This window comes from Ostrinia nubilalis, chromosome 18 (assembly GCF_963855985.1).
Source record: "Ostrinia nubilalis chromosome 18, ilOstNubi1.1, whole genome shotgun sequence".
NCBI classification, from domain to species: Eukaryota; Metazoa; Arthropoda; class Insecta; order Lepidoptera; family Crambidae; genus Ostrinia; species Ostrinia nubilalis.
Genome location: NC_087105.1, coordinates 2,632,753 through 2,644,652, shown reverse-complemented (window position 1 = coordinate 2,644,652; position 11,900 = coordinate 2,632,753). Strand labels below are relative to the sequence as shown.

The 11,900-nt window shown below is 39.1% G+C and overlaps 3 protein-coding genes across 4 annotated transcripts in view; 2 read left to right on the top strand and 1 right to left on the bottom strand.

Moving 5' to 3' along the window:
- Positions 1 to 256: 256 nt before the first annotated feature.
- LOC135080356 (uncharacterized) lies at positions 257 to 3,127 on the top strand. The gene is made up of 5 exons (XM_063975005.1): positions 257 to 394; positions 879 to 1,002; positions 1,291 to 1,558; positions 2,512 to 2,637; positions 2,976 to 3,127. The coding sequence occupies exons 1-5, from the start codon at positions 334 to 336 to the stop codon at positions 3,093 to 3,095; spliced, it is 699 nt and encodes a 232-aa protein (XP_063831075.1). The 5' UTR covers positions 257 to 333; the 3' UTR covers positions 3,096 to 3,127.
- Positions 3,128 to 3,453: 326 nt separating this feature from the next.
- Positions 3,454 to 9,466, bottom strand: LOC135080354 (uncharacterized). 2 transcript variants are annotated; one of them, XM_063975004.1, is made up of 5 exons: positions 9,375 to 9,466; positions 8,542 to 8,665; positions 7,627 to 7,906; positions 4,352 to 4,477; positions 3,454 to 3,610 (listed from the first exon to the last, which is right to left on the bottom strand). In XM_063975004.1, exons 2-5 carry the CDS (start codon positions 8,655 to 8,657, stop codon positions 3,491 to 3,493), a joined length of 642 nt encoding a protein of 213 aa, XP_063831074.1. In that variant the 5' UTR covers positions 8,658 to 8,665; positions 9,375 to 9,466; the 3' UTR covers positions 3,454 to 3,490. The 2 variants fall into 2 exon arrangements, with proteins under 2 accessions (XP_063831074.1, XP_063831073.1); XM_063975003.1 differs by having other exon boundaries at positions 9,319 to 9,465.
- A 1,412-nt stretch (positions 9,467 to 10,878) lies between these two features.
- The window catches only part of LOC135080804 (eIF-2-alpha kinase GCN2), a 44,351-nt gene continuing 43,329 nt past the window's right edge, over positions 10,879 to 11,900 (top strand). The window contains exons 1-2 of the mRNA XM_063975527.1: positions 10,879 to 10,958; positions 11,576 to 11,711. Coding sequence (XP_063831597.1) covers positions 10,879 to 10,958; positions 11,576 to 11,711 — 216 coding nt within the window. The remainder of the gene's footprint in view (positions 10,959 to 11,575; positions 11,712 to 11,900) is intronic.

Genomic DNA, 11,900 nt, shown 5'->3' with positions numbered 1-11,900 from the left:
CAGGAACGCGCGTGATAAAGTTTTTCTGTGACAGACAAAATTCCACGCGGGCGGAGCCGTGGGCAGAAAGCTAGTACCTACTTACTCCATATTTACGTGACAAATTGCATGTTGGTAGCAATGCATGGGTTGCAAAGATTGCGAACGATACAAAATCTAATTGATTAATGGGCACTCTATCTTAAATCACTCTTATCTGAAATCTTAAGTAATTAATCAACAATGTAAAAGATTGTCTTATCAGCCGATTTATTTGAACTAAGTACAATGTAATTTCTAAAGGCTTAGGCAAAATAAAGATGTTTTTATTATTGAAGTGAGTTGGTGAACAAAATGAAGGTTTTCATCCTTTTCTTGTTCTTTGCACTAAGTGCAAATGTTGATGGTCAAACTGGTATGTACTTTTTAGTATATCATTTTATTGTTGTCTCAGAATTGACCTCGAGAATAAATTTTCTTTTTGTTTATTTTCACTTCGTTTCAGCCAAATGCTGGACAAAGGCCTCCCCCAAGGTTTTTCATAATGAACGGTCCTGCACTGCCCGCATCCAAGCTCTTCCCGCGACCTTTACCAAATCGTCAGTCCACCTAGTAGGAGGCCTGCCCACGCTACGTCTTACTCTTTCACTTACACTCACCTATACCTACTTCTTAGCTCCGAATTAGAGAATGAAGCTTTAGGTGATCTAAGCGCTTAGCCCAGTCACAAAAGGGAAAATGTATGACTGAGATTGAATAAAAATTTGAAACAAGGAAGGCCTTAGGCTAGTGATTCCTAAAGTATCGACTACTATTTCCAAGTGATCTATGCTGGTAAATCTTCGTAAGCATAATAATATAAATGTTAAGATATTAATAAAATTGTTCTAATTTTTCAGTAAGAAGGGCGACTTTGCTGGAGCACAGGTCGTACGTGCTAGAAGTGCTCGAGAAAACCGTTCATGGTATAGAGGATTATCAATGGTGCAATTTAAAGATTCCGGATATGACCGAAGAAGTCAAGTAAGATTAATCCTTTTTTATTCTTCAGTGCATCATCCTATGTAGCCCAGATCTGATTGAAATCGAATAGTTACAAAAGTTTTCTGTTCTGCAAACAGCATTAGTGGTATTGCTTCGACTCCTTTTTTGTCAGTTTAAACTGTGCCTACCTATTTCTTTTTTGTTTCTTCTATAATAACCGTACATTCGACTGCGTTGACTGACTCTGCTTGGTTGCAAAATACCACCTTTTACAACTACGATGTCTTTCTTTGATGCGATTCTATACACAATTTTCATGGATTCCAGATACGAACTCTTCGGCCGCGAGCTCGCGGGCACCGTCACCTTCAAAAACGGCTACGTCTTAAAAGTCCAACACGTTGACGTCACTGAAGCTTCCATCCAGCAGGTCTGGTCGTGGGCGACGGCAGCCCAAGTGGGCACGGTGGACGTGAGAGCCCTGCTAAGGCTACATGACGTGGTCTACGGGTTTGATGTGGAGGCAAAGCTTAATGGGGAAACGTACGTGTTCACGTCGACCTTCACGCTTAGGCTGCTCAATTTCAATTTCTCGGTACGTTTGAGAATAAGAATAAGAATAAGAAGAATAAGAAAAACTTTATTTGACACAAAAGAAAACAAAAACAGAACAAAGGGACTTAAAACTATACACGCATAATATTTTGTGCCAAAAAGGCGCCCGCTCAGCATTAATCGAGCCACGCGTGCATGCACGCGTGCCCCGATGCTGGTTTTCAGCGGGTGCCTCTCCAACCAACATTTTAAATACAAAAAACAAAACATTAAACAAGACATTGACATTGACAAGAGGGCGCCACTATCTCACCGCACCAATTTTGCTATGTTGAGAAAATACACACAATAAATAAAAAAAATAAAAAAAATTAGGAATACAACACTGGAGTCGACTCATGACGCCAGCCCCCCTAGACAAAATGCACTTTCATAAATGAATCAAAAATCGAATTTGTCAAATAATCCATAGAAAAAAAGGCTTAGCGATCGCTTTTGGACTGACTTGCAAATATAATGTGCACTTTGTCCAGACCCACAGGATAAATGTCATGGCCATGGTTATGGCCAACCCAGTGTGCACCAATGCAAGGACAAAAACAAAAAATCACACAATCACAATTCACAGATCGACCAGACAAACATAAAATAAATTTTGGGCAACGATCTACTTTTTTACAAATTCAGAACTATGACTAAGTGCCTACCCTAAGTTGTGCATATTTTTAGAGCTAGCTTGATCTCTACTATCACGTTATATTGAACCTTCATTCTTGTGACTAATTCATAATCAAAAAGTTATTACTTACTTAGCACTTATTTACTATACTTCTGTGATTGGTTTATTTATACCATAGCTTTTGGTAGATAGATAGATAGAAAGTTTTATTTGTCTCAAACAGACGATAAAGTTATTCTGCGTATTGCACCAATGCCACAACGACACTCCCAAACCTTATTTACTCATGTACCTAATCGTACTTTTTTTTCTAGATCCTGAAAAATATGGCTACAAATGAGATCACAGTAACTGTGGTTGGAGCTCAACCTGCGACTTTAGCCACCAACCTAATGTCCTTTATACCTCACACTGATATCAGCGATTTGGTTGGAACTACGGTAAGACTATCATAATTGAAGAAGAATCAAGATTTTGATTTATAAAAACTAAATTTTTCCGTACGACATCGATAGATGGCGTTGTCTGTTTATCACATAGCGGTGATGAGTTAAGTTATATCTTTGAAGAAAATTAGTACATTATTATGACAAAATTATCAAATGCACCTGGTAATAAGTAACCCAGAATACCGAATAAAGAGCGACGAGATGTATCCACGATCTATAAAATATTAGATCTTATTTTGCCCACATTCAGAGACTGTTTTGTTATGTTCTTGCTATGGAAGTGGAACTTGTTCTTTGACGATTTTTTAACATTTTATTTTATTTTTCAGTTTGTCCCTGCGAGCACTCAACCCGTGGTTGTCTCCTGGGGGACGCACATAATCCAACCAATCGTTGATGACGTAGTAAGAAACCAAGTAAAGTTCCCTGAGGCATGCTACAACTGTTAAATTGATGCAATAAACAATAACTATTCTCAAAAGATTTTAATTGTTCCTGACCTGACCGTCTATCAGATTGTTTATTTGCCTAATTCTTTAAAATTATTGAGTTTTCGTGAATTTGTTTTCTTTACCTATTTAAATAGATATTATGAAGTCAGTACTGGGTCTTATCATGGTTTTACTTAGCTAACATCTAATTTGTTGAATTGTTGTAAACATTTATGTTTGCTAGTACTACTAGCTAAAGTAGAAAATTACAAAAGTAGGTCCAGCTTTAAAAAAAAAATTTTCATCAATTCATTAATTTCTAAAATCGTCGCACAAAAATTTAATATGGGTATGTAGGGTAATAATAAAATACCACTTTAATGCAGTATAGAAAAGTTTATCACGAAACAGTTCTAGCAATTAAAGCAAACTTCAGGGAATGGTACTTTATTTGTAGCTACATCCAGCAGGATTGCTTGAATTTCGTTGGCGAACCAATTCCTCGTCGGCGTAAAACTGCTGCTCGCCTCGAACTAAAATAGAAAATAATGAAACTTTTAAATTGTTGTATCATCAATGCACTGAAACGGCTAACCAGCCTCCAATCATTTTGATGCTATGGTAGATCTGAAATTTAATTGTGAACAACGGAAACGAGACAAAGGTAAGTAAAATACTTAACAGAGTTTATTAGATACATAGTTCTAAGACAACCCTCAATAGTAACAGAACTATTCTCCACAACTTTCGCTGCAACTCCTGTGTAGCCAGGATCTATAGCTTGACCGCCAATAAAAACCCAACCAGTGAAGGTCAAGTTTGTTCTCAATAGTAAGAAAGAGGGACTCTTCACCTGAGAGTCTAGTACTCTCGTAAACGTATCGTTTCTTAGATGTAACACAATTTAACCAGATGTTCTAGACTTAAGACAGACCAATAAAAGATGATTCTTCTAATACAGACTTCGGAGGACACACAAGATTTTTAAAACCAACCCTATAAGGGCTATATTTCACCGGGACACCATGGCGGCGCAACCAGTCGCCGGCTACCAACAAAATGTATACAGCTCTATAATAGAGAGTTACTCACCTGGTGTCCGTTTGGTTGCGCAAAGCTGAATACATTTTGTGGGTAGCGACGACTGGTTGCGCCGCCATGGTGTCCCGGTGAAATATAGCCCTAAGAAGAAGAACTGCCACTTTTTGTAACAACACCTAAGATTGAATTTTTCACTCAAAAATGGCGTCAAAAAAGATCTTAGGCTCTCTTACCCGTAATGACAAGATTTCAGATATTTCATCTGTCGGTAGATAAACCATCCTCACTCCACTGCCCCCTGATACGCCGTGGTTTGTATACGCTACGGATGTCTCATTCGTGTTCATGTTTCTTGAAATCTGGAAAATAATATTAGTGTTACCTACTAATATCCCAAATTATCCAGTGTTCGTTATTTCCACGTGGTCTCCACTCAAGAACTTTTTCTCTTGACCGATCATCGTACTCATTATAAAAAAGGAACCCTATTGTTGATATCCTAAATTATTCAAATGTCGTTCTTTAGGTATACGTGGTCCCCATTCAGAACCCTTTCTTTTGACCGATCATCGTGCTCTATGAAAAAGGAACCATATTTTAACTGATGATGTAAAACGATAGGCAAAGGAGGATGCCAAGAATATAAGAGTGGTAGAGACTAGAGATACTTTGGATAGTAATTAAATCTTTATTTGGCACGGGACAAGCAATGACAATGAGGATCATTTCGATTTTTAGCTGTGAATGCAGATTTATAGGGCTAAGAAATCCTTAATACACAGTGCAAAAATTTTTGTTCTACGACAAAAATTGACGAAGTTATGGCCAAATTACTAAAAAAGTTCACTGACCGCCCGGCGCGGGGACGATGACGTCATTATATCCGATCCGAACGCTGCCGGCGTACTGCGTGGATAGAAAATATTTTTTTCTAGCCAAATTATCAGTTTTAGAGAAAAACTTGTAATGACATTTATTCATCAGAATAAAGTAAGCTATCGATAGGTAATTTTTAAAAATGGAAATTGTGAAAAATAACGCAAAAAATCCAAACGCTCATACGATTCAATGGCACGCAGAGACGCGATTGGGGTCTCCGCGGTGGTATATTTGGCGATTTATTCAAATAAAGTGTACATAAGTGTTGTTAGAGTCATATCTTCTTCCAAGTAAAATATAAAAATGTATAAGTATTAATTTATTTACTTCTAACAATAAGGTATAACTTATAACAATAAGACATTGCTATGAAAATCATTTCGATGTACACTTAATAATACCTACCTGTTATTTAGTTTTTCTGAGTTAAACCTACGCAACTACCTATCTATTCGCCGTTCCCGAATTACGGCGGGCCAGCTGCTGCAGGAAAGGACAGCCGCTCCGTGCTGGAAATCTATTTAATCTTAGCCTAGAAGCTGGGTATGACTACCCCCTCGGCCAGAAGTTGGGTATGATTTACCCCCCCCCCCCCTCCCGGCCCGAAACTGGGTATGACTTGACCCCTCCCCCTCCCCCCAGGCCAGAAGCTAGGTAAGGCTTGCCCCTACCCCCAGGCCATAAGCATAAGCTGGATATGACTCCCCTTCGGCCAGAAGCTGGGTATGACACCTCCCCCCATGCCAGAAATGCCAGAAACTGGGTATAACTTGACCCCCCCCCCCCCCTCCCCCAGGCCATAAGCTGGGTAAGGCTAGCTCCTCCCCCCAGCCCTAGAAACTGGTTATGACTTGACCACTCCCCCCCCCTCTCCCCAAGCCAGAAACTGGGTAAGGCTAGCCCCTTCCCCCAGTCCATAAGCATAAGCTAGGTATGACTCCCCCTCGGCCGGAAGCTGGGTATTACTTACACCCCCCCCCCCCCCCCAGGCCAGAAACTGGGTATGGCTTGCCTCTCCCCCCTCCCACCAAGGCCAGAAGCTGGGTAAGGCTTGCCCCTCCCCCTAGGCTATAAGCTGGGTATGACTTATCCCCCCCCCCCCCCAGGCCAGAAACTGGGTATTAGCATCATATTATGTATTATTATGTTCAATACAAACAATCATTAAGTTACACTCACCCCAACCGCGTCTCCGCATTGCATCGAATCCTATGAAAATGTGGTTTTTGGACATAGCAATACTTATTCTTCACAATTTTTATTTTTAAAAATTACTGGTCGATAGGTTACTTTATTTTGAAGAATAAATGTTATTAAAAGTTTTTTTCTAAAACTGATAGTTTAGCCGGAAAAAAATATTTTCCATTCCATTAGTACGCCGGCTGCGCTCGATTCGGATATAATGACGTCACGCGGCCTTGCGTACGTTGACTTTTAGCGGCAAAAACGGCCTATGTTTATTACTTAATATCTTCGTAAGTAATGGTCCGATTTGGATAATTCAAAAAGATATATCTTTCTTATGTCTTAAAGATTAACGTAGATACTAGTTTTATTGAATTTTCTACAACAGTACTGATCCTCATTACAAGTGTAAAAAGGTACTTAAAGAAGAAAAAAATATTTAACACTACAGTACACGCGCCCCTTTTTTTACACCAATACACGCGTGGCCTACTCTGGTAAGCCAATTTAAAATCCTTGTAAATCAGTTTGTAAGCAATTTATGAATAAAATTACTATGTAAATGATAAAAGTGTTTATTAAAGATCTTTTATAATCAAAATTTATTTATATAACCATTTGGGATAAAACATTATAAACAGATTAAAAAGTTGTAAATTTTTTGGACCAAAATTGCACTCTGAGATCCATATTAGCAAAAACAAAATCACTGAAAAAATATGTTTTTTTTTTAAATATGTCATAGTATTCAACACTTTCTACTGCCTGGTACATGGGATAAACCCATTTTTTGCAAGTTTTCAATATTTTTTTGCTGAGCGATTTCGGGCTTTTGAGTAGACCCGCAGTTTTGACGGCCAATTTTAGAAAAGTGTGCAGACACTAGCGACCCAAGCTTTACTGGCTTATTGACAAATTTAGTAAACGAGGCTTTCCTGGAATCCCAGCTTTCTGGCGCGAGTTTTCAAAAAGTTATAGAGTAAAATGTTACCCTGGTCTACTCTAGTAGGCCACGCGTGTACTCTAGTGTTAATAAAAAACAGTAAAATAATCCAGCCAGACCAGTAAAATCCCGAGCCAAAAAGGCGCCCGCTCAGCGATACTCGGGACATAAGTGAATGTCCCGACACGCTGATAGTACGATTCCGTCGTATTTTTCTTTCAAGAAGTTCTATGATGAGAAAATCACCGCCCTCAAGAGAGAATTAGCTTGTCGTTGTGGTTTAAGCTAAATAACATCCACTTCTCCAAAGACCTCCCCCAAGGATAGAGCGTGTAAGTACTTACTTACTTAATGGGCAGGGCACATAGTACGCAGAACAGAAGTGACGAGCGACAACAAGGTGCTAGATGCAGGCCACTAACAACCGGGTGATGTGGAAATCATTGCAAGCTTGTGTTCAGCAGTGGACGTCCTGTGGCTGAAATGATGATAATGACTTACATGATAAATTCCTTGAATAAGAGTGTGGGTAAAGATCCCTGTGTATCTGCGCTGCTTGCCATTATCACTGGTTATGTTGGTAACAGCATCATACCCCACTCTTGCATCCCTGAGGTTTACTGTCCCTCTTACAGTAGCTGTGGTAACTGGCACACCGTCAACGAGGGGGTGGCTTATGAAAGTAGAAACGGCGTTCAGGTCAATCTTTTCGATGGACACCAAGAATCCGTTGGAGTAGCTGACGTTTCCAGTTACTAGCATGTTGGTGTGGGTTATTTCACTGAAAAAGAGGCAATGTACGTAAGTAGGTATGGATGAAAACTTATCAGAAGTAATTCGGGATTGCTGCATTCGAGCTAGCGGGATTAGGAATAGCGAGTGAATGAGACTGACCGCCATCATTTCAATGCAGTAAGACTGTACTGAAATCTTCAAAGATCGTACTAGATACTTTAGTTTTTAATGCGTAAAGGTTCGGCCAAACTAGCGTGCAGCCTGCGTGCGTAATGGTGACGGCGATGGCCACCCCTGATTTCTACTGATCGATCCTATCTGTGGGTCTATAGTCTGGTCCGTGGGCACGTAGAATTTTGTCCAATGACCCCTAGCTACCCATCCTTATCGCTCGCGCGTAATTATGTTGCTATCGCGCTCGCACACTCACTGCGGGTGCCAGTCGCACAGTCGCGACAGCAATATAATTACGCGCGAGCGATAAGGATGGGTAGCTAGGGGTCATTGGACAAAATTCTACGTGCTCACGGACCGGGCTTCTAGACAAAGTGCAAATTATAATCGCAAACAGGTCGAAAAGTGGTCGAAAAGCCCATTTTTGTATGGAGTTTTGACGGATTCGATTTTCGATTCGATCAAAAAGTGCGTTTTATCTAGGGGGGCTGATAGTTGGTTACTTACTTCAATTGCTGAGTGAAGTCTGCCAATCGGAAAGAGCTCCATCCCCTTTGTTCCACTTCATAGAAGGTCTCTTGCAAAACTTGGAAAAAGTATGGGTTTGGGTCGACAATCTTCATTCTATTGACTGTAACAAATTATTTTAAGTATAGAGAACATCATTCACGTCAAGCTAAACACGAGGAATGAGGTATTCCTCGAAGCGCACCCATTTTGAGGCACACCTAAACTTTTCAACAACAAGGTAACATGTAGGTATGTACATTGTAGGCATAGTTAGGTGCGTTTCGAGGAATAGTTCAGATGCGCTTCGTTAAGTGCATCTCAAACTGGGTGCGCTTCGAGGAATACCTCGGTAGAGTCGTACAGACTAATGTGCAACAAAAATTTATAGACGGATGTTGTGCTGACGCCTGTACTGTAAGTACCTACTTATTAAAAGTCGTCGTCCACCACGCCTCGCCTAGTTCTCATCCTATCCTCTAAGTATTTTTAAACGTGAAAGATTTTGAGGATGGATGTTTGTTACTCTTTCACACCTAAACCACAGAACCGATTTGGATGCAATTTGGCATAGAGTTAATTTGATACCCAGGGATTCAAATTATACGATGGTTTTTATCCCGGTTTTTTAAAGGGGGCGCGTACGTTAAGTGTGCTTTCTGTGATAAAAGTAACAAAGCAAAATTACTTAGTGTAAGTACGTACCTAACTTTTTAAAACACACGCATAATATATATTTTACACGAACTTAGAAATTATAAAAATATAGTCACTTACGCAATGTAGTTTGCCCTATAGCAAATGCTAGAGAGATCACAAAAATAAATATTGACTTGATCATGATTCTTCCAAGTTGAAATTGTTAAGAAAACGTTGATGTCTTGCAAACTCTCTCCAGACTCATATTCAATTGTATCAATAATTAAAATTAATTATTACGATAAGATACGAGTATAATAACATTGCTAATTTCAGGGAGATTGGTTGCAGAATGGATTAAGATAATCATCACAGATTGTTTCAAGTACCTACCGGCTACCTAGTATTAGTTCCTACATGTAATTAGGTACCTTCTTTACGATTTAGGTAATTTCTTAACGAGATAGAATCAGAAATAAGGAGATCCGTAAACGAACTAAAGTCGCTGACATAATATCCTGACACAGATTAGCACTAGTAGATAGCACTAGCACCATCCACAAGGTGAACCGACCACCTGATGCAAGAAGGCGCTGGATGCAGGCCGCTATAACCAACCGTGCGAACGTGCGATAGGTATACATAGATTAAAAGTCATTGGGGAGGCAATTTATGTTCAGCAGTGAACGTCCTTAGGCTGAAATGATGATGATGAGGTACCTCCTTAAATTACTTTGTAAAGTGCTTTTAGCTTTGATTTTTGGTTTTAAAATATTTTTTTTATTTTGGTGCTAGAAAATAGGCTTCATCTTCGTCGTTAGTAGGGCAATAACTAAAGAAAGAAATAAATAATTAGTAAAGTAAGTAAAATAGCTTGGTATTTTTTGAAAAATAAAGTTCCGTAATGAAAAATAATTGTAGCCAGTTTCAAAGCATTTCGGACCGTGCACGTGTAAACTTTTATTGTCAAAAGTGACACAATTTTGACATTGACAATGACATAAATTCTCCGATTAACTTCGATTTGTTTTGTTGCGGTAAAATGGAATAAATGCTGAAAAAGCGTTAAATTTATTAATATTCGTGTTTTAACGTACATTTTTAACATAAAGTTGAGGTTATGATCTTTCTCGTCAGTAAAAATGAGTGAGGAAACTACAGAAGAACGACAAGACAACGAATTTGCGGCTCTGCAGGTAAGATGTATTTTTAGACTATTTCTATTAAAATTAACTGTTTTATCAAAACATCTCACTGTGAGGTTGGTTTACGAAGTTAAATTTTGAATGATGAAATGTCCCAGTTTATTAAGCTACAAAATTATACGGATAAATCATTCCAAAACACTGCAGCATATTATAGCCTATATTTTCTGAATTAAAATTAATATTTTTCCTATTAATCAGTACTTCTTGATGCCTCATTTTTGGTATTTTAAAATATTTTTTCAGTTTATTTTTATTCTTTATTTCCAGGCTATTTACGGTGAAGCAGTGATAGATAACCGTGAGAATATAGCGTGGAAACTATGGAGGCCTTTGGACTTGTTGCTGACGCTGCATCCACTGCACAACTCGGACATAAAAGGCGTTCACTGCTCTATTACGCTGCACTTCAAGTGCTGTTCATCATATCCTGACAAGTAAGCTATATGTATTGAAATTAACATTATAATTGTCTGTGAAAGAAACAATAATTATGTCTAATAATTTCTCCATACAAGGCGTTCACTGCTCTATTACGCTGCACTTCAAGTGCTGCTCGTCATATCCTGACAAGTAAGCTATACTGAAATTCTCAATATAATTATCTGTGAAAGAAACAAAAATTATGTCAAATAATTTCTCCGTACAAAATACCGATTCTGTCCTCTAGCTAAGTTGTCTGGAAGAGATTGCTTTATAGCGATAAGATCGCCTAAATTGTGCTCTCCTTATTTCTGTCTTTACTTTTCTTGTCCTGTGTAGTGTACAATAAAGTATGTACAGTAGCATTAAATCAATTGTTGCAATAAATCCCGTGAAGTGATAATTTTATAGTAAAAATGCAACATAATAGTTTAAAATATTATATGTACAGTAGCGGCGTAAGGGTGGGGCGGTGGGGGCGGTCCGCCCCGGGTGCCAAGCATCAGGGGGTGACACAAGTCGCGCAGATTAGTACTCACTGGCACATCTGCGTGGCAAATCTGCGGTCTATGTCATGATATGTTGCTGCGATTTCAGTCATCGGTAGGTAACCCCAAAATCCTGGGGGTACCAGGGGGGTGCCTTAGGACTTATGACGGGGGGTAACCGCCCCGGGTGCCAACCCATGCTACGCCGCCACTGAGTATGTACAGATCTATCTATCTAATATACTTTTTTTCTAAAAAAACTTTTTCAAAACTTTCCAGGCCTCCAAGTATAGCGATTCACAAAATACATGGACTATCAACTGACAATGCGAACCATCTGCTCAAAGACCTGGAGGCTTTAGCTGCTGAGCGGTGCGGAGAGGTCATGATTTTTGAACTTGCCCAACATGCCCAGGTATGAAATATATTTATCCAATATTAGCTGACCTGGTGAACTTTGTACTATGTTCATCTACACTAATATTATAAAGAGGAAAACTTTGTTTGTTTGTTTGGTTGTAATGAATAGGCTCAAAAACTACTGGACCGTTTTTAAAAATTCTTTCACCATTCGAAAGTTACATTATCCAAGAGTAACATAGGC